Here is a 22,157-nt window from a genome sequence, read left to right as displayed (position 1 = left end):
CAGCTGAGTGCAGACACAGGCGAGAGACGACCTCAGGGCAGGAGGAGGGCACCGTCGGAGTCCAGCGCCGGACGGAGGGAGCAGGAAGGATGGGTGGTATTTTCAGGAGAGCAGGAAGCTGGTCCGAGGCCATGGAGAGGATGTGGCTCGCGGTCATGGCGGGGATCCTGACTTCGACCCTGGGAGTGGGCAGCTGAGACAGGACAGAGTCAGGATCCCTGGGGAAGAAGACGTCAAGGAACCAAGAAGCTTGGGAGGCTGATGGCGGGACAGTGCGTGATGGAGAGGAGGAGCTGGCCAAGAGCTCGTGTCTCCACAGCCAAGGAGAGACTCAAAGGCGTGGGAGGACCACGACTTGGAGAAGCAACGGGTAGAGGGTCTGAGGACACAAGCATCAGAATTGGAGGGGTTGGGCTTCCCTGGTGGCGCAGTGGTTAAGAACCCGCCTGCCAGTGCAGGGGACACGGGTTCGAGCCTTCATCCGGGAAGATTCCACATGCCACGGAGCAACTAAGCCCATGTGCCACAGCTACTGAGCCTGCGCCCTAGAGCCCGCGAGCCACAACTACTGAAGCCTGTGCACCTAGAGCCCATACTCTGCAACAAGAGAAGCCGCTGCAATGAGAAGTCTGCACCACAACAAAGAGCAGCCCCTGCTCACTGCAACTGGAGAAAGCCCGTGTGCAGCAATGAAGACCCAACGCAGCCAAAAATAAAATAAATAAATTAAAAAAAAAAGAATTGGAGGGGCTTAGGGAGGAGGGGCGCGGTGGTCTGAAAGCAGAATAAGAGGAAGCAGGGCTCCTCTCCTGGCCTGCGAGCATTTGGAGGGGAGGGGCCGTATCTTGAGAGACGGCAAGGGCAGCAGGACCCGCGGGGAGAATGAGAGAGAGAAGGAGGGACCGGTGCTGGGGTTAGGGCAGCACGAGGCTCCCTGCTCTGGAATAAATCTGGTGAGGACCCAGCGACACCCGCTCCGTACTGATGTTTTCTCGACAGAGCTGAGGAGCTGGGACAAAGCTTGCAAAGCGGAAATCTGGTATCTGGACTTTTACAGAAAATGTTTGCTAAGACCAGAAATGGGGAGGGATTGTGGGGAACACAGGGCACCTCGGAAAGGTTTCGGGAGGGATTAGAACATGCAGAGAATGTACGGGAATGGGAGTCTGGGATCCTGGGCCACCTGTGGGAACCGAGAAGAATATGGGAAAGGGCCCCGTGGACCATCTTTGTCTTTGTACCTAGAGACGTCCCACTGACTCATGGTCAGAAGAGCGCACTGGGTCGTGCCTAGGGCCAAGGAAGATGCCCAGGGAGCAGACCTGAACCGGGCCTGGGCAGCCTGGTCTTGAGGAACAGGCTGGGGCTTCTATGACCCCTGCCCCAGGGGGCTGGGTCTGGGAACGGGGAAGCTGCAGCTGGGGGCTTAGCAGAAGCTTAGACCCAGGCAGGGCCCAGCGGCGGGAGCTGGTCTAAACAGGGATTTGCAAAACATGCTCCGGAGAGCCCTCGGGGACTTCTTGGGCAGCGAGGCCAGGGATGAGTGGCTTCCCTTTGGTCTGTTTTCCACGCGGGGACCCCGAGTAGGCTGTGTCTGCACGGTGGGTTCTGTGGCCAGACCACATCTGATGTCCTGCCTGCTCTGTGTCCCTTCACCCCAGCTCGGCAGCTGACGGGTCCATGCGTTAGTTGGTGACACCTCCCACCCCAGGCAGAGGTCTCCAGGGTGGGGGAAGCGGGGTCCTTTCTCTGCAGAGAAACGTTCTTTCCATGGAAGCCTGGATCACAGAAACTCAGGACATGGACACCAGTTTGCAAGTCTGTTGAACAACATTCCAAATCCAAACCAGATTTGGTTCCTAGAACTTCCTGGAAGAAAGGAACACGCTTATCAACGTACAAGATGTTCACAAATGTTATTCGGGGAAGGGAACAGAGATTGAACAGCCATCCTCTCCTTTAACCCCTGAAGGGGCAGAAATTTCAGGAATGGGCCTCAGACGTGTTCTCAGCTTGCAGGGGCCGGCGTGTTTCTCCTCAGTCACACCTTGTAGAGGCGAAACCACTGCTTGGTGCCCCCCGGTGCCTAAGGGCCAGGGACCTTCTCCAGGCGGTGTGTCTGGCAGTTCCTTTGCTGGACGTTAGAGCTTGTCAGAGAGGACGATGGTCTCTAGAGGCCCTGTGAGCCGAGAGGCAGGGCCCCACATTGGGAGGGAGCTGGAGACACAGAGAGGCCCCTTAGGCTGGAGTAGACAGTCTGAGCAGGTGCATCTGCTGAGGGCTCCCGGGTGCCTGATGGGGGCGGAGGGAGGGCTCCCGGGTGCCTGGCGGGGGCGGAGGGAGGGCTCCCGGGTGCCTGATGGGGGCGGAGGGAGGGCTCCCGGGTGCCTGGCGGGGCTGTGGGGAGAGTTCCCGGGTGCCTGATGGGGGCGGAGGGAGGGCTCCCGGGTGCCTGGCGGGGGTGGAGGGAGGGCTCCCGGGTGCCTGGCGGGGCTGTGGGGAGAGTTCCCGGGTGCCTGATGGGGGCGGAGGGAGGGCTCCCGGGTGCCTGGCGGGGGTGGAGGGAGGGCTCCCGGGTGCCTGGCGGGGCTGTGGGGAGAGTTCCCGGGTGCCTGATGGGGGCGGAGGGAGGGCTCCCGGGTGCCTGATTGGGGCGGAGGGAGGGCTCCTGGGTGCCTGGCGGGGGTGCGGGGAGGCCCCGCGATCGCCTGATGGGGGTGGAGGGGAGTAGCTCACAGAGGCTCTGAAGTCCTCCCACATCCATTCAGCAGCCCCATGTCCCCACTGTTCCGAGAAGACTCCTCCACTTCCGGAAGGAATGGGGCACGTGAGGGGAGGGCAATGCCTTGGCACTGGCCTCCTGGGTGGCAAGGCAGGGAAGGGAGAGGGGCCCTCAGCCTGGCACTCAGGCGGGCAAGCCCACCTCCCCCGGAGCAAGGCAGACTCCCTCTAGTTTGCAGGAGGGCAGAGGCTGCCCAGGAGGGGCCAAGGTGAGCAGATATTTCCCAGGAGACACGAGGAAGCAAAGGCACATCCGTGTAAGGGGTCGGGATGGGAGGGCACAGCTGAAGAGAGGTGGCTGGGCCACACCCTCCATGCGGGTGTGTCGTTTTCCGAGTTAGAAGGATGGGCTGAGTCTAGACTGGATGGAGAGCCCCAAAGACCAGCGCCTTGGAGAAGAGAAACCAGGTGCTGAATGTGGCCGATTGCGAGATCAACGGGAAAAAGCCAGAGGGTCATGGTGGACCACAAGCTGAGCCAGCGCTGGCATCGTAGCCTCCACGTCACAAACAGTCGAGGGAGGCACCCTTGGGAGAGTGCCGAGTCCGGACGCGTCCCTCTCTTCCTCAGCCTGACGGCCCGGGCCCGGGGAGACGTGGCTGGGATCTGGGCTGACCCACAAGCAGTCCGCTCGCGGCAGTCTCAGGAGGAGCCGGCTCCATGCAAGTGGGGGACGGGCCCCTGTCTGAGGTCCACCTGTGTCTCCTGCTTCCATCCCACGCAGAGGTGAGGCCACGTTTGGGGCAGAGCATCATATAGACCAATGCCAACTCAGCCCACAGACGGGAGAAGACTTAGCTTCTCTGCCCCAAGAGGCGCCTCTCCTCTCTGTTGGCCCCAGAAGCACCAGATCTCATTCCTTGGGCTCTTTCTGTGAGTGTGTGAAAGGTTCCCAGGAGACTCGGGCCTTGAGGGCGACGCTGAATTGAAAAGGATTTAGATGTATCGGGAAGAAGCGCGTTAAAGGACTTTGCCACGGTTTGCTGAGTTAGTTCAAGGCATTTGTCAGTCACTCTATTCATCCTGGAGTGAACAGAAGCAGCAAATCTCTCGCAGATCTGCAGCTTCACCCTGACATCCGCACGTGGCAGAGTCCAGAAACTTCCGTGTCCCTCATGCCTCCCAAGTGTCCCTGATGTTAATGCAAAGCGTGTCATGCTTGGCCAGGCAAAAAAGGACAGCGGCGAAAACTCGGAAACAGCTCCAGACGCCCGGAGACAGGGACTCGCTCCCAAATGGCCCTGATTTGCTCCGTCACTTCCTGCAGGAAAGGCCGGGCGCCCACGAGGCTCTGAGTAGGGTGCGCTCTGGGGAAGCCACCAGCACAACATCCTCCCGGGGCGGCTGGGCAGGGCCCCCTGGGGTAGGAGCCTAATGCCACGCTGACCTGACCCCGGAGGCTGTGGGGACAGCGAGGGAGTGAACGGCAGGTGGGCTTGAAGTAGCGGCAGGTCAGCCCCGAGGCTCGGGCACCCTGCCCTCCGCAGACGGACGAGTGACTGGAGCCTGGTCAGCTGTGTCTCTCGTGGCGCGTGCGGGTCTCTTTGTACAAACATTCCACAGAGAATCTTTTCCTGAAGTTACCGATGCCTTGATAAGGAGATCGTCACTTCCAGGGTTTCCTGAAGCTTCCTGACGCCGCTTTGTTTCTGAGCGTAGGCTGACTTGGCCTCTGCAGCAGAGCGGGTGGCCCCGTGCCCCCGGCCCTTCCTAGTCCCACTGTCCGGTCCCGGCAGCCGCCGAGCCAGGACCCTGCAGAGGTGCAGGTGGGTGTCCCGGCTCCCGGGTGCCAGCCGCCTTCCCACCCAGCCTAACCAGACACACCCGGCCACACCGCAGGGGAGGCGCCCAGGGGCTGCTGTGCCGGGTGAGGCCCAGAGGGAGACCTACAGCTGGGGCGTCTCCTTGACTGCAGAGGCCCCTGGGCTCCACCAGGAGGCCCCGGATTCACCGGTGCGCACGCGTGTGTGTGTGCGTGTGCGCCTGTGTGCGTGTGCACGCGTGTGCAGGTGGGAGCGGGGGCCGGCGCTGCTCCAGGTGACGCTCCTCTCCCTTTGGAGACAGTCTGAATCCAAAGTGATGTTTAATAGATCCTCTCGTCTGGCCTGAAGCCCAGGGCCCTTGTGACCAGAGACACAGATACGGATGGGAAGGGGCCGGTACCGGGTGAGGGTGGCGGAGGGGGGGAGGGGTGGCTGTACTCACCCGACAACCACAATGATAAAATCCAGCAAGTTCCAGCCGTTGCGGAGGTAAGCGTTGGGGTGAAAGAGCAGCCCGTAGGCTACGACTTTTAAAAATGCTTCCACAGTAAAAATGATGAGAAAGAGATACTCCACCCGTTCCTAGGAAACACAAGTAGAAGAGAGAGAAGGAGTCATTAGACTGGGGATTGGGAAAATTCTGACCCAGCAGGTCCCCCAAGGTGGTGGAGGAGAAGGGGGCCCCTCCACGGTCGGATCAGGGGGACACCCCCAGGCCACATCCCGAGCCCCACGGTCCATCCCACAGGAGAGCTCCGATCCACTGGGCAGGAAGGGGGTTTTTAGTCTTCAAATGTTAAAATGCAGAAATTAGGGTGGTGAAAAATCGCACATCTTTGAGAAACGTCTCAGTTCATCAGTGAGCAGTTCCTCGTACTTCTCAGAAGAGAACTCATGATGCCTTCTCTAAGGGGACCCAAGGATGCCGGGATGGGAGCTGGTGCTGAGAAGGGTTGAGACAGAAGGGCAGGGGAAGTGCCACAGTTCTGAGTCACCAACCCTGAAGCTACAGCCGGGGTCTCTGTACCCGGCCACCAAGAAGCAGAGCATGCAAACCTCCGCCGGCTGCTGAAACAGAGGCAGCTGCCCACGCGCGCTGACCCCGACCTGCGAGCCCTCTTCCGTGAGGAAACAGAACTCTCTGTCCAAAGAGCGAGACCGGATCCGCAGGGACCCCAGCGTTGCCAGGATGAGGGCGGGCACTGGGTGGTGGAGGGGCGGTGCTAGTCCGCTCTCCACACTCTGTCCTCTCCAAGAGGGCTCTGCTGTGGGATGTGGCCCTGTCCCTGGAGCCCACGCTCGGCAGGACTGACTCCGGCTGGCTGGAGCCGACTCAGGGCTGATTCACCGGCACCCCACCCTCCGCAGCAGCCGCTCTCCCACGCTGTCCCCGGTGCAGAGCCTTCAAGGCCCCTCAGGCAGGGGCGGCCGTGGCCTTCACACACCGGTGCTTTGCGCTCGTCTCCGTGGGAGCGTCCAGGAAGCTCCCACCTCAGACCCCAGACCCGGCTTCTCCCCCTCCGCAAGTCAGGAGGGGCTCACTGAAGACCCCAGGTCCCACGCCCACCGTATCCCTAGAAGGCACACGGCCTGCCGCCCACCCTGCAGGGAGGTCAGGCTGGTCCCAGCGCCCCCCGTGCTCTGCCCATCTGCTCTGCCCACCCTCCCCAAACCCTGCGACATTGAGCGCGTGCCGGCCTCACCCAGCCCAGCTCAGGACGAAGTCTGGGGACACAAAGTTAAAAAGGGAAGAGCCCCGGGCCCCACCCAGACCTACTGGAGGAGATCTTCTGGCCATGGAGCCTGGAAGTGCACATTCCAGACCATTCCCCGGGTGTCTCTGAAGCACCTGACGTTTAGGAACCACTGGTCCACGTGCTGAGAGAGGCCCAGACAAGCGGCAACCAGGGGAAGGGGATGGAGGGGGGGACTCCACCAGCCTCTCCGAGGCAGGCTTGTCCTCACCTCCCACCCATTCCGTCATCTTGAAGTTGGTCTGGGACGTGGCTTCCCGGGGGTCTGCGACCCAGGAACAAACGGCAGTGCGTAGGAACTCTGGTCTTTAAAAAGCAGGTGATGTTGGATAAAAATGTACATCAGGACCTTGTTGAGAGGGAATGCATGTTCCAAAAGGGCACGACACACCTGAGGACGACTGCGGAAGGTGAGCTGTCCAGCCACTCAGCCCCCGCCCCCGAGACCATTCAGAGCACCCACGTTTAGCCCCAGCTGACAGGGCCACCTCCTCTGCACCCCCAGAAACCTCTGCGGAAATTCACGAAGTTGGAGCAGGGATGAGAAGGGAAACAAAGGTAAGCTGGGTACCCATTTGTGTCAGGGGCTTTCATGTGTTCGCCTGCGTGCCAGATGCATTCACCCCACCAGCCTCCATCAGTCACACGTCACTGGTGAGGCACAACCTGGAGCTGAGTCCCTGGACACGATGCTGGAGAGCCCTCTGGGTCGTCTGCACAGTGAGCTTTCTGGGACAGGTAGCAACCCAGCTCGGAACACCCCTTCCTGCGGCAGGGAGGACAGCCATACCCCAGGGCTCCGAGCGTCCTGGCGTCTCAGACAACTCCTTAAACAGCGGCACCCCCAGCCCCGCCTGACTGGCACCAAGCAATGTGTTTACCCCCTCATCTGCGAGGCTGCCTTCCCTTCCTGATTCCTCTATGAAAAGAGAAAGCCACGGGGGAGGAGGGGTCCCGGGTCCCTCCACTGCCGTGCAGGCTCACACCGCAGCCCCGGCGCGTCCTAGACCTGCTGTACCTCCTGTGAGATGGAGGACCTGGGGACGTGTGTCTTCTCTTGTTGACCCTCGGCCTTTGTAAGTTTCCCCCATGAGGCCCACTCCCTAATCTACAGCATGTGACATAACAGGTGGAGACAAGAAGGAGCCACGGGCATGGCAGAGAGTCCTCCACTCAGCCGTTCACGGACATGTTTATGTGCTGGAGATTCAAGAGAAAGGGCTCAGAAACTGACCTCCAGGAGCTCTGGGGACAATGGGGACAGATGGACAGAGTCCAGTACAGCAGGTAAGCTGTGCCCTGGAGGGAAGCCTGGGAGGATGGAGAGCTGTCAGCTGAAGTGGGTGGGTCAGGCATCCGGTGGAGAGAGAGGTAAAGGGGGGAAGTGTGGAGGCCGTGGCTGGGGAGGGGACGGGCTGGAGAGGTGGGCCGGAGCAAGGGGACCAGGGGCTCTGGGGCCAGGCCTGGACACTCGGCTTCCGTTCTGAGGAGACGGCGGCCCTGCTGTGGTGTGCACTGCCATCTGGCGCTGTCACGATGGGGCAATCGGGCGGGGGTGGCCCACGCAGAGATCGTGGAGGTCTGAGCCGCGGCCGAGACGGGGGACTGGAGATGAGCAGGGGGACCTGGGACACAGAAGGCGTGTGATTCGCTTTCCGGCTGCACGTGGGGGTCGGAGAAGAGGCAGGGAAAGAAGGGCGCGGCCCCCCCGGGGTTTCTAACCCGGTGACTGTGGGTGGAGGACCCTCTCGCTGCAGTGGGGCCTTGAGGAAGAGGAGGGGTCCGCGTTCTGTACTCAAGGCGGAGCTCCTGGACTTGGACGTAGAGGTGGGCTCGCACGGAGCTGGGCTCGCAGGGGCGGCTGGACAAGGTGGCCCTGGAGATCGTGTGGACCGGAGGAGAGCTGAGGCTGGGGTCCATCCCCTACGGGACGACCTCAGCCCAAGGGAGTGCTTCCGCGTCCTGGGAATTGTCTCCCAGGAGAAGTGACAGGGTCCTGCTTAAAGCCATGGGGTCTGAGAGATAAAGGACCTCAGAGGTTATCTAAGTAACCTCCCGGCGGAAAGACTAGGACACTGATGAGATAAGGCCTGGCGGGTACACGTGGAGCATGCAGGATGAGCTGGACTTCCTGACCCGAGGCCCAAAGTGCGTTCGTTTCTTTGCCTCCCGGGCCCCGCTGACCCCCTAAGACACGAGTGGGTCGGACTCCTCAGTACGAGGTTTAAGGGTCTGAGACAGAACTGAAGAGGGCCCAGGAGCCAGGAAGAAGGGTCCGGACAAGAACCCAGGGAAGGAGCAAGGGCCTGTGGTCACCAAGTCTGGGGCACAGTCACCTGTGAGGTGGGTGAACGCGGGTGTGCACGTGTGTAGCACCTCTTGTGAGCAGTGCTGTATTCACTCTAACGTTAGGGGCACGGGTGTCCTTACAGAATGAATTCCACCCCTCTCTTCAAAGCCAAAAAACAAACAAGAAAACGTAAACAAGTGAAACAGCTTGGTCATCCTTTCAAAACACTGTGTGTTGCCATAGAAACGTCCGGGGGTGGAGAACAGTGCAGCTGTGGAAGCCGTTCTCCGGCCGGCTGATGTCCGGGTGCCTCTGGCCTCATGGGTTCACATTCCTCATGGCCTCCTCGGGCCTGGTTCTGGGGGTCCCAGAGCCCTGAGAATGCACCGAGGTCCAGCACGGGACCCGCCGTTTCTGTGATCTCGGGAACCCCTGGCAACTCTGGAAGCCACCCTGGGGCAGCCTGATTCCAGGCCCCACTGTGGGTCGAGGTTGAATAGGCTGGAGGAGGCATGAGGACAAGGCTGGGTCGCGCCAGATGCAGCCACGCACAGCTGCGGGTGGGGGGCGAGGGGACGCCCAGGGCTCCCGAGGACCCTCCGCTGCAGCCGGCTGGAGTGGGGACCTCGCCGCTCAAGTGGTTCCATCTCTTCCCTTTCCCAGCACCTCCCCTTCCCTCCCGACAATATTCCCCAACCCCGCCCGCCCCGTGCGTCCTTTCCTTGTCACCGTGTCCCCATCCCTCCCCTCTCCCTGCTCTCCCCTTATGGCCGCCACTGGCACCCGGGCCCACATCCACTCCCAGGTTTGACCCACTGAGGGGATTCAGAGGAGGGAGCGCCTCGGTTCCCAGGGGTCACGAGGTCTCCCGGATGCCTGTGGGCTGTGAGGCCCTGGTGGGCACAGGCCGTCAGAGCCTTCCGCTCTCCTCACGTCCACACGTCCTGCCCTTCACCCGCACCGGAAGCCTCTTCACGGCAGACTCGGTTATCTGTGGATGGTAACAATCCTGATCTGACACCGAATGGCTCTGTGTCTTCGGGAAATCACGCTACCTCCCTGGTCTGTCTCTCATCGGTAGAAGAGCTAGTTAAGCATGAAAAAACAAAACAAAACACGATGCTGCTGAGAGCCCTGGGCTTCCCAGGGCTGCTTTGGGAGCGGGTACAGGTCGGGGGGAGGCTGACAAGGTGGGGCTTCCCCCCTGCCCCCGCCTTGAACCAGAGCGTGGCCACTTTAACCCGAGGACCCTACACGGCTGACTCCAGTCTGGGGAACCCACAGGATGGGGTGCGGAGAGAGAGCACACGCGAAAGGGCGCAGCCGTCGCTTCCTGACTCGCCCGGGTGACCTGCTGGCTTCATATCCTGGGCTCTGCCTGAGATTGTACTGGAGAAGAGGAATGAGTGCTTTTTTTTCCCCTGGTTTTCTTAGAACTTGGAATACCACTTCCAAAGTCTCTCCAGAGTCCTCTGTCCAGCTCGTCCCTGGTCTGTGCGCAGCTCTGCACAGGCACAGCCGATTCCCAAACGTGGAGAGAACACAGAGTTCCTGCCTTGCTGTTCTGAGGATCCCTATAAACACAGACAGGTTTGATAATGAAAAATCCTTCATTAACGGGACTATGACTGCGTGTGCTTTAGGAGAACACGACATTCCCTCCTGGTAAGGGAAGCCGGTGCCGGGCGACAGCTCCCCGGACCCGGCCATCAGGGAGCGCCGCCAGGTCTGCTCACGTATGCACGCTCGTGTCTCTTCAAGCATGCGTGCTTCTGCACACGTGGTGCAGCTGGGCGACGCCCACCGCCTGTGTTAAACAGCATGTACCTGCTCTGTAACAGACCAGCTGCGGAAATTCACACTCAGAGAGCTTTCCTTCCCTCTGCGGCTGAAGGACTACACAGAGTGTGGTGAACACACGCACAGGATACTAGTCAGACCTGAGAAGGAATAAAGTTCTGACACGCGCTGCAACACGGGTGAGGGCTGAAAACACTGTGCTGAGAGAAGCCAGTCCTCAAAGGACAGGGATGTATGATTCCACTTCTGTGAAACACCCAGAACGGGCAAATTCACGGAACCTGTAGATTAGAGGTTCCCACGGCTGGAGGAGGAGGGAGCTGTTTCGGGGAATGAAAAGTTGCAGAAACAGCGGTGATGGCCGCACAACGTCGTGAGCGTAATTCATGCCACTCAAGTGGACACTTTAAAATGGTTAGAACGGCAAATTTTGTTATACTTATTTTCTCACAAAGGGAAAAAAAGGAAGCATTCCTTTGGATGTTAAAGATTTTCTAACCATCAAGGGTCTTCATCTAAAGCTACCTGAGGCCACGGTTGAACCTGTATCAGCTACCCCCTCCCCGGGATCACGTGTCAGGAAACCGCCAGGACAGCTGCTTGTCGAGAGAGCTGGTGGAAGGCTGGGGCCCTGGGATGGGGCACGAGGCGGTGGGCCGGAGGCGGCTGCAGGCAACGCCTTCAAGTCCACCATGTTTCGAGGCAGGCCCTTCCCAAGGGCCTTATGGTGGTGCAGGCGGTCTGGCCTTAACACCCAGGACTCCTGTAAAGGATGGAAGGGCTGGACAAAACCACGGGATACCTAAGAGCAAAGCAGCCTCGGAAAGGACAGTCGCCTGTTTGTCGAGGCTGGTGGCCCCGGAGGCTGAAACTCTGCCGGGTCGCTGGTCTCACAGGGGCTCAGCCCAAAGATCCGGAAGCTCTCCTCCCGCACAGCTTGCTCTGCCCTCGCCCGTGACGCCAGGTGGCCGCGACTCACCCACTTGTGAGACGCTCAGCTCACGTCTCCTCTGGAGGCTGGCCTTGCCCCCCTGGGAGGGTCAAGCGGGCGGCTCAGATGTCCAGGTGCCGGCCTGCCCCTCGCCAGCCCGTCCCCCAGACGGCATCTCTGCCCGTCCCCGGGGCCCCTTCCTGGGCTGCTTCTCAGCTGTCAGCCCCCAGGGCAGACCTGGCCTGCCTGCGTGCTCGCGGTGTCCTGCACCGTCGTCACGGGCTGCTGAGCCGCCCCTTGGAGTTCACGGGTGGCCACATGCCCCTCCCCACGGGCAGCACAGGCTATCAGGGCGCGGCCGGTCCCCCCTCTCCCAGGACGTTACTGGCTCCGGGACATCACCTTTGCTTTGGGTAATGGAGCAGAGTGGTGACAGGTATTCCCACTCAGAGCTGAAGTGCTTCTGGGGACCAGGGGGCATTTGCTTAATGACCTGTGGCTAGTGTGTGGTTTCCCAAACGGATGCGGCCGTGGCCTCAAAACTCTCTCCTAAATGCCCACCTTCTTGCAAGGAAGCAGACCAGCACGCGGCACAGGGGAACAGACCCCCTTTTCTGCCTGTCTCCACGGCTTGTCCTCCGCCCGCCCCCATCACTGTGTGGGTGTTAAGGCAGCTTCCTCACTGGTCTTACTGGCATCCAGGCTGATTCTCTGCCTAACCACCTCCCCCCGTGCCACCCCCGCCCCGGGCCTGGGATGGAGTCTCGCCTCCGTGGCCTGGCTCCCAGGTCCCGGTGGAACCCACTCGTCCCTCTGGCCCCGTATCCGGCCAGCACCGTGTGCTCCAGCCACACCAGAAGGCTCACCACGCGCAACCCAGACGGGCGGTGAGGGCAACCCTGCCAGGCCGGCCTTTCTCCACCTGCAAGGACTGCCCCTCCCCTGGTCTGGACGTCTTACCCTCCCCGGCCCCCCACGGCCCTCCACTCAGTGCAGGGCCCTCTGCAGACACGATTCGAGCACTTACGACAATGTGTGTGTTTTCTGCAAGCTCGTCCCCTTGGGGACAGAGGCCTGCAGGGCGGAAGCAGGCCTCTTTGTCACCTTGGGTAGGAGGTGTCTTTAACTGGAGGGCAAAATGACAGAGGGAAAGGGCTTTGGAGCCAAGCTGTTTCCCCGTGACGAGCCGCGTAATCTTCCCAGCTGTGGCCTTGTCACCAGGAAAGTGGGAAGCTACACGACTCCGGCGACTTGGGGATCAGGAGTCATAGTCCGCACTGGGATGGCTCAGCTGCCATCGCGGCTCTGCATCGAGCATGGCCCCCGGCTCTGCCCCGGCTCTGCGGCAGGTGCAGCGGGGGTTCCGCAGGCGTCTGTGGGGCTCACGCCCCCTCCAGGCAGCTCTGTGTATCCCCAGAGGTCCCGCCTGGGCCACTCTCCAGCGCCCAGAGCACCAGCCCTCTGCCCGCCCCCTCTTCCCTCCTGCCCACATGGGCCTCCAGGACCCTCAGCAGGTAGCATGACCCATTTTCGAGCTACTTCTGAGCCTCTTGACTTCAACACAAACTGGAGCCCAAGGCCTCACGTGTGTTTTCTATTGACACAACTTCACAACCAAACCAGAAACTTCTCTGAGCCCGTCTGCCAGGTTCCGGGCCTTCTGAATGCTCCTGACCCCGACCCCCAGCCCTGGGTCCACAGCCGAAGGGACCCCAGCCCCCCAGCCGCGAGCCTTTCCCTGGAGGCTCTGGGAACCCCACAACCCTTTGCCTCCTGAAGCGACTTATCTCAATGGCCTGGACGAGGTGACCGATGACAGCAGTGCCCATCGGGAGCGAGAGCGTGGGTTCAGGAGGGTTGAGGACCTGCGGTCACTTCCACAGCGAGAGCGCAAGGGGTGGGACATTACAGTTTATGAAGAGCCTTCCATTTTATGTTGAGCGTCACGACCACTTCATGAAGCAGGAAGGCAGGTAATTTCTTCTCCTCTACTTCTCTCACCCCACTTTCTTTTCCTCCTCACACCACCCCCATCACCATCACCACTGTCTCCTCCACCCCCATCACCATCACCACCGTCTCCTCCACCCCCATCACCATCACCACCGTCTCCTCCACCCCCAACACCATCACCACCGTCTCCTCCACCCCCATCACCATCACCACCGTCTCCTCCATCCCCATCACCATCACCACCGTCTCCTCCACCCCCATCACCATCACCACCGTCTCCTCCACCCCCAACACCAGCACCACCGTCTCCTCCACCCCCATCACCAGCACCACCGTCTCCTCCACCCCCAACACCAGCACCACCGTCTCCTCCACCCCCATCACCAGCACCACCGTCTCCTCCACCCCCATCACAATCACCACCGTCTCCTCCACCCCCATCACCAGCACCACCGTCTCCTCCACCCCCATCACCATCACCACCGTCTCCTCCACCCCCATCACCATCACCACCGTCTCCTCCACCCCCATCACCATCACCACCGTCTCCTCCACCCCCAACACCATCACCACCGTCTCCTCCACCCCCATCACCATCACCACCGTCTCCTCCACCCCCATCACCATCACCACCGTCTCCTCCACCCCCATCACCATCACCACCGTCTCCTCCACCCCCATCACCATCACCACCGTCTCCTCCACCCCCATCACCATCACCACCGTCTCCTCCACCCCCATCACCATCACCACCGTCTCCTCCACCCCCAACACCATCACCACCGTCTCCTCCACCCCCAACACCAGCACCACCGTCTCCTCCACCCCCATCACCAGCACCACCGTCTCCTCCACCCCCATCGCCATCACCACCGCCCGAGCACAGCTCCCCGCCCAAGCCTCCTATAGTGCCACCGCCCTCTCCATCTCCCTGTCCCCAAGACACCATTCCCTTGAGGCATTTTTAGCCAAGACGCCAAACATCCAAGGAGGAAGAAGCGAATCTGTCTCACGCAGGTGAAAATAGCCGGTCCCCGCCCCGGGCCTCTGCCTCCCTCCCACCCTCCTGCCCCCACCTTTCCTTCGTGGTCCTCCGCCCCTCCAGCCATCAGCCCCCGGCTTCCCCTCCGTCCCTCTCAGAACTTCTCCCTCCACCTGAGGGACGGGCAGCGTCCACAGGGTCACACAGCAGTTCAGCTAATTGGCTATTTCTTGCGACCTGCTTAAAAGGTGTGCAGACCCACTGAAAATGGAAAAACACAGAGCCGTGAACATCCACCTGTGATGCTGATGAACGCACCCCAGCCCTTGCGGGTGTGGATGGGGTGTCTCCTGACCTGTGCGGACCCACAGAGGAGCCCAGGTACCCAGGAAGGGCCAACATCCCGAGTGAGGGCACAGCGCAGAGGGCTTGGTCCCCTCCCCCAACCGTGGAGCCCATGAGGGCTGCGATGGCCTGAATACAGTCCTCGTGCCGCTACGTCCTCTGCTGGAAGGATGTGAGGCGAGGAGGGAGGAGTTTCAGCTCCCAGCTCGTGTTCTCGCGGTGCCAGGAGGCAAAACACCTCCCCAAACACGGGCTTCATTGTTCCTGCTTTTCTGCTTGCTGCCTCTGACTTGCGGACAGAAATCGTACGGCAGACGGGACAACGGAAGCTGGGGTCACAGACAGACCCCGGGTCCCGGTGCCTGAGAAGAGTCCCCGTCACGCCGGTTACAAGCTGGTTACCATGATGTCGACCACCAACACCACCAATAACCACAAGAACTAATGTCACCCTGTGTGTTCTCAATGCCGACCCTGATCCCAAGTCCCTTGCACGAGTTACCGAATTATTTTCTTCCTTCGTCACAACATCACGATGCCGGCAGATCAGTCCTCCCCGTGAATCAGGAGGTTGAGACGCGGAAGGCAGGTCCGCTCGCCCAGACCACACAGACTCTAAGAGCCGTGGCGGGGCTGCACCTCGGGCCCCTGAGCCCAGAGCGCTGGCCCTTAACGTCAGCTTTAACTTTTTCATCCATAGAAGGAGAAGCATGGAAACAGCCTGCGTCGTGTGCTGGTGTCCACGTACGTGGACGTGCTCTGTAAACTGCAAAGTGCTGTGGAAATACTGACGGGCATCACCCCAAAGCTTCTCTTTGGGGCAGAGAGAACCATCTCATAAAATCAGCGCAGGACCACAGAAGCTCAGGGGAGGAAGGGGGCTCCAGTGTCCCGCAGGGTGACGTACCCTCGACACAGGCTAGACTCACAAAACTGAGAGGCCTCGTGAGTGACCTGGCTCAGGGTTAGATAGAAGTGACACCCCGAGATGATCGGAGCGGTGCTGGGTGCAAACCCCCATCTCCTGACCTGTGTCCGGTGCTCAAGCCGCCCCCCACCTGGGCCCCCCCAGCAGACACCACCCAGCCATCACCATGAACTCACCTGCTGACCCACAACATGACCTCAGCACCCCTCTCAACACAAGGACCATCAACGCATCGGTGCTGACTTACAACCTGTACCCTCCCCGTGGGATGCACAGGGTGACCATATAGTTTACCCGTCAGACAAGGGCAGCTTTGAGAGTGACTAATTGGTGGGGACACGGGGGGTGATCACACGGGGGTGATCCCAGGGGAACTAGAGACTGTAGTCACCCTAATTATACCTCAAGGAGGTTCCCAAAGGGCCCACCTGCTCCTTGTAGGTAAACCGACCTGAGGAAGCTTGGGAGCGTCTTCCTACTGGACGGGGCGGGTGGGGGGACTTGGGGGAAGGAGACAGTCTTGGTGAGAAAGGACAGGGTCCGCCTCGGGGTCACAGTCGTGTCTGCAGAGGTGCCACGACCACGGGGTTACTCCCGCGCCCCCGGGGTCCCCCTCCCGCCCCGGCGGCACCGGCTCAGCACCCTCACGTGAAAGCACGTGTCCGCGATCCCCTGCTCCGGCTCCACCCCGCCCGCTCCTCGCGGTGAACGATCGCCTGCGCGGTAGTTTAATGAGCCGGTGATGAACGCATTGGGCGTCTCGTGGAGGCTGAATCACCTTGTTTACTCATCGGTAATTAAATCGGCAGCATCTAATGTCTGCTTGGGGAGATTTATGGGCATTTTCTGTTTCTAGGTGACGAAATTGAAAAATGAGTCTAATTACTGATGGATTTCCCCAAGAAGAGAACCAGAGAACGGTATTTCACTCACTGCCAAGTTCACGGCGCCTTAGCACGGCCACGACAAGGGTGAATGGCAGGAACGCCAGGGACCACCCAAGACCATCCTCTCGGACAACCCTGTTTCCTAAGGGGAACCCCATTTGTCCCTCAAAAAAACCACTGCTACTAAGGGGTTTTGAGAGGATATGACACTTCCAGTATGGAAGGTTCTGACCGGGTGTGGCCTCTTAGTTGCTCTGTGACGTGAGCTTAGTCTTTTTTAATTCTTCAACTTTACATTTTCTCGTTTATGAAGCAAAGTTTTCAAGTCATCAAATTATTGGGCTAATGAGCAGATGATCCCATAAAAATGGTTGCAAGCTGGTTAACAGAAAAATATCACCATCGCGGCAGGTTTTATAAACATCTAGAAGTTCCCTGTCAAGTGTTTTGCTCAGTGTTACATTTCCAGAACCTTCAGGTTGGGAGGATGAGAGAAATACTCTGAGCATTTTATTCCAAGGCAGATGGAAGTGTCTCCCTGGGGTGCTCACTCTGTCAGTCACCAGAGAGCGTTCACCTTTGTGGCTACTGAGCGATTTTAGTCTCATCCAGGATCTGGCTGAAGTAACAGTGTCTCCTACACTTTGGGGATCGGGTGGGACGGGGGTCTTAGCGCATATACCTCGCTCCAGAACTGCTCAAGGAGCTCCCCACCCAGGGCTTCCCCGGTGGCGCAGAGGTTGAGAGTCCGCCTGCCGATGCAGGGGACGCGGGTTCGTGCCCCGGTCCGGGAGGATCCCACATGCCACGGAGCGGCTGGGCCCGTGAGCCGTGGCTGCTGGGCCTGCGCGTCCGGAGCCTGTGCTCCGCAACGGGAGAGACCACAACAGTGAGAGGCCCGCGTACCGCGGGAAAAAAAAAAAAAAAAAAAGAGCTCCCCACCCAAAGGCCCTCCCATCCTCACAACGATTTTCAGAAACGATGTATTTTCTGCAGGTGAGGAGGCCCAGGGGTTCGGGGAAGAGGGCCAGGGGTCTCTCCCCGAGTCCCACGGAAGGCCCGGTGGGGAGCAGACGGTGTCCGCTGGCCGGACCTCAGGCTTCCGTGTCTCAACGTTCTCAGGGGTGGTCCAGAAGCCTGCCAAGGAGGCCTGCGGGTAAGTGAACAGTCACCTCGCTCCTAGTTTACAGGACACACTGAGGGCCTTGGTGACCCGGGTGCCAGCAGTGACCCTCTCCTCCACGTGGCCCAGCCCACCACCGCTTCAGGGCCGAGACCCCAACTGGGTCGAGAGGCCTCTGCTTGGGGCGAGGCATGTTGCTTCTTTGGGCCTCAGTTTTCTAATCTGTAAAATGATGCCTCTTCCCCTCCTCTGCCCGGGCTACGAAAAATCACATAGAGAGTTTGGTGTGCAGTTTATACGTGTGTTTCCCTGGGGTCCACAGACCATAAGGGGCCCTGGGGAGTGAGGAATTCCTCAGGTCCTATGAGTGGCTCTGACTCCCATGGCAGGTGCCAAGCACGCAAGGCCTTGCCTCCCCTGCTCTGAATGGACACGTGCCTGGCTGCCACCAGCCTGACTCCCACCTTGTCCTCTGGCCTTGTTGTGTTAGTTGAGGCTCAGGGCACGGTGGTTAGGAGTCCCGTCTCTGGAGGGAGACCACCTGATTTTAAATCCAGGTGCTGCCATAAAGATCAGAGCAGAAATAAATGAAATGGAGAATTAAAAACAGTAGGAAAGGCCAATGAAGCTAAGAGCTGATTCTTTGAAAAGATAAACAAAATTCATAAACCTTTAGCCAGACTCATCAGGAAAAACAGAGAGGACCCAAATCAATAAAATCAGAAATGAAAAAGGAGAAGGTACCACCCCCATACCACAGAAATACAAAGCATCCTAAGAGACGACTATGACCGACGCTATACCGATAAAATGGACAACCTAGCAGAAATGGAAAAATTCCTAGAAAGGTACAGTGTCCCAAGACTAAACCGGGAGAAACAGCAAATATGAACAGACCAATTACCAGAAATGAAATTGCATCAGTAATTTAAAAAACTCCCAACAAACAAAAGTCCAGGACCTGATGGCTTCACAGCAGAATTCTACTAAACATTTAGAGAAGACTGTTAACACCTGTCCTTCTGAAACTATTCCAAAAAATTGCAGAGGAAGGAATGCTTCCAGAATTATTCTATGAAGCCACCGTCATTCTGAAACCAAAACCAGACAAAGACATCACATAAAAAAGAAAATTACAGGCCAATATCACTGAGGCACATAGATGCAAAAATCGTCAACAAAATATTAGCAAACTGAATCCAACACTACATTAAAAGGATCATAAGCCACTGTCAATTGGGATTAATCCCAGTGATGCAAGGATGGTCCAACATCCACAAACCAATCAGGATGATTCACCACATAAACAAACTGAAGAATAAAAACCATATGACCATCTCAATAGACGCAGAAAAAGCTTTTGACAAAACTCAACATCCACTTATGATAAAAATTCTCCACAGTGTTGGTAGAGAGGGAACATAGCTCATCATAATAAAGGCCGTATGTGATAAACCCACAGCTAACATCCTACTGAACAGTGAAAAGTTAAAAGCACCTCCTCAAGACAAGGGTGTCCACGCTCGTCACTTTTATTCAATAGAGTATTGGAAGTCCTAACCATCGCAATCAGACAAGAAAAAGAAGTAAAAGGAATCCAAACTGGAAAGGAAGAAGTAAAGCTGTCACTGTTTGCAGATGACATGATACTACAGATAGAAAAGCTTAAAGACACTGCCAGAAAACTACTAGAGCTCACCAATGGATTCAGTAAAGTGGTAGGATACAAAATTAATATACAGAAGTATATTTGTAATAACTTTAGATGGAGTATAATCTTAAAAAATTGTGAATCACTATTACTCCTGAGACTAACATAATATTGGACATCAGCTATACCTCAGTTTAAAAAAATAAAATAAAAACTTAAAGAAAGTGCTAGAGAAGAAAATTGGAAAACGGAAAGGAGGAAAAAGGCAGAATAGGCAGGAATAGAAGACACACGGGAGCAGGAAAGAAAAGTGCGACACTGCTGGGGTTCGTTTACGCCCTGAGACGTCCAGGGTTAAGGTTCCCGAAGCCATGCCTATGATGCCCAGGTGTCTGCCCACAGAGGGCGTGTGCACGCGTGTAGCAGGAGCCCAGGGTGCACATGGGGGGGGGCGTGTCCAACACACCTGGGAAGAGGGGCTTGTGGGGTGTGAGTCTTGGGTCCTCCTGGAAGAGTCGACCATTTGTCTATCTTCTACGCAGAAAGCAAGCCAGTGACCCAGCACCTCTGCCCAACCACAGCCAGGGTCCCACTGACCTCTGACCCCTCTGGCCAGAAGTCCCCATGAGCACGCAGCCGGCGAGAGGTCGGAGTACCAGCAGGCTCTGCCCTGGGGTGAGCGCCCTCCCCCGAGTTACCGCTCCCCACTGCTGTCCTCTCCCCCCGCCCACAGCGTCTGTGGAACTGACTCCATGCGCTGGGCCGGAATCAGGCTGTGGTCCAGTCAGACGCCGGGCCCCGGGGACCTGAGTTCTGATTATGTCCACCGACATTTACTACCCTGGGGCCGCAGATGCAGAAGCAGCGCCCCTGCCTGCCTGGGGCACTCAAGCCCGGGGCGGGATCAGAAGGGACAGAGGTCATCGCAACGCGACAAGTCCCTTCAGCCGGGAGGCTCGGGGACCCCTCCCTGACACCAGCTAGACACAGAGGGCAACTCAGTCTCCTCCACACTCCAGGTTCCAGGCCGGACCCTTGCACCACAGACCACGTGGCTTCTGTGATCCCAGAAGAGCTACGAGCATCTCAGAGGACACGGGCTTTCCCCTGAGACGGTGGGTCCGGGCGGAGCTGCCGTGGTGACACTCGCACCCCCTCTGCGGCATCTACGCCCAGGTGAGCAGCCCGGCACAGGTAAGCAGAGTCGTCACCACAGGGAGCCGGTGTCCTTCCCGGAGTTTACACGTGACTTAGTCCTTGACCATCTAGGAAACCCCCCACTCCCAGCTGCTGCTCGCCAGGGCCCTGGACGGCGTGTCAGGCTTTCTAGGGGAAGCGCTGGAGTGGTGGAGCGGGGTGAGGAGAGAAGGAGGCCCTTGGGCGCCCGCCACGCGTGATGTGGTGAGTCAGCGCGCTCCGGTCCCAAGCGGCTGGTGCCGTACCGCCTCTCATCACGGTGAGGCTCAGAGGAGTCAAGCAGCCAGTCCAGGGCCCACGGGGAGTCAGCGCCGGGCGCAGGGCTTGAGCTCCGCCTCTGACTCAGTCCCACTGCACGGCCCTCAGTCGGGGTGGTTTCATGTCCATCACTGTCTCCACGGGAAATTCGATATTCAAGTAATGGCCGATCAGGCAGAATGCAGGGAGTGGCGGGGATGGAGGGAGGGAGCGCTTCTCCAGCCCAGGGCAGGGGCCGCACAGAGGGCCAGTGGGAGGGGGGACGGCGGGGCAGGACTGTGTGGCTCGGGGACCACGTGGCAGTGGGACTTAGGAGAGACGACGGGACAGGCCGGATCTGGCCAGAAGCAGCCGTCAAAGCCCAGACCCAGCAGCTGCGGGTCGCACCGTGAGCGGTGCTGGGACCGAGGGCTTCGGAGCGGCGGGAGGAGCATCCGTCAGAGCTGACCTGAGCAGCCGTCCGCGCCAGTAACGGAGCCTTTCCATCTCAGGTGGTTCCATTTGACGGGAGCCACAAATTCATACAGCAGTTTATGCAGCCGGGGAAGGGTGCACGGGGAGGGGGTGGAGGGAGCGCGGGAGTCAGCCTCAGCTCACCAGTGTATGCATTCATTCATTCACTCGCTCACTCATTCACTCACTCGCTCACTCATTCACTCACTCGCTCACTCACTCATTCACTCGCTCACTCATTCACTCACTCATTCATTCATTTGCCAGAAGGCCACGGGCGGGCCCAAGAGCTGACTGACGTTATGAATGTCTCTCTCTCCCAGCCTCCTAGCTTATACTATAAAAGTCACCTACATTTTAATTTGTTAGATTTGGGCAAACCTGCATGTTTCTCGGTCTTTCCTCAGTGCCACCGCATCTTACCGACCCCACGATACCACCGTGTAGAACCAGAACCATGTGCTGGGTCACAGCAGACTGGAGACCCCTGGGCTCGGAGACTGTCTTTTCCTCCAACACAGCCCCTCCTTCTGGCTTCCATTGTTTGAAAATGCAGTAAATCCTTTTGACAGGTGTCTGGTAAATATCTACTTATGTACATGTTGATCAAGATACTTATTTATTCCCTGGTTCAAAAAAGTAAGATTGCCCGTGCACTCGCCACGGGCTGGAGGTGGCTGAACTAGGCTGATGGATTGGTGGCAGAGCCAGGGCTCTGAGCTGGCAGCAAAGCGCCCTCGGCGCCCCGCCCCGGCGCTTCCGGCCACGCCCTCGCCCTCCACGTGACTCCCACCTGCTGCCTCGACCCCTCCCGGGCTCCACCCCTCAAAAGATCCAGGGAGGGCCCAAGAGACACCGAGGGGTTGGCAAGTCACCGACTCACGCTTGGACACTTTCTCACGCGTGCCGCCCCAGGGATGGTGCCTGCCTGGGAGCTTCGGTGGGGAAGGGGCTCCACCACGCAGCACCGGCAGGCTTACCCCGAGCTCCCGGGGGCGCCCTTCTAGGGTGCTCGCCCAACTCAGCAACCAAGAAGCGGGCAGCAGAGCCCCGTCAGCACT

At 58.9% G+C, this 22,157-nt stretch overlaps 1 protein-coding gene across 15 annotated transcripts in view; it reads right to left on the bottom strand.

The window, feature by feature from the left end:
- The window catches only part of CACNA1C (calcium voltage-gated channel subunit alpha1 C), a 469,540-nt gene that overhangs the window by 183,934 nt on the left and 263,449 nt on the right, over window positions 1–22,157 (bottom strand). For all 15 annotated transcript variants that reach the window (XM_060306632.2, XM_060306631.1, XM_060306626.1 and 12 more), the window contains exon 4: window positions 4,987–5,126. In XM_060306632.2, the coding sequence (XP_060162615.1) occupies window positions 4,987–5,126 (140 nt within the window). The remainder of the gene's footprint in view (window positions 1–4,986; window positions 5,127–22,157) is intronic.

Source organism: Globicephala melas, chromosome 10 (assembly GCF_963455315.2).
Source record: "Globicephala melas chromosome 10, mGloMel1.2, whole genome shotgun sequence".
Classification (NCBI taxonomy): Eukaryota; Metazoa; Chordata; class Mammalia; order Artiodactyla; family Delphinidae; genus Globicephala; species Globicephala melas.
Note: the sequence above shows the minus strand (reverse complement) of the source record. Positions and strands in the feature narration are given on the sequence as shown.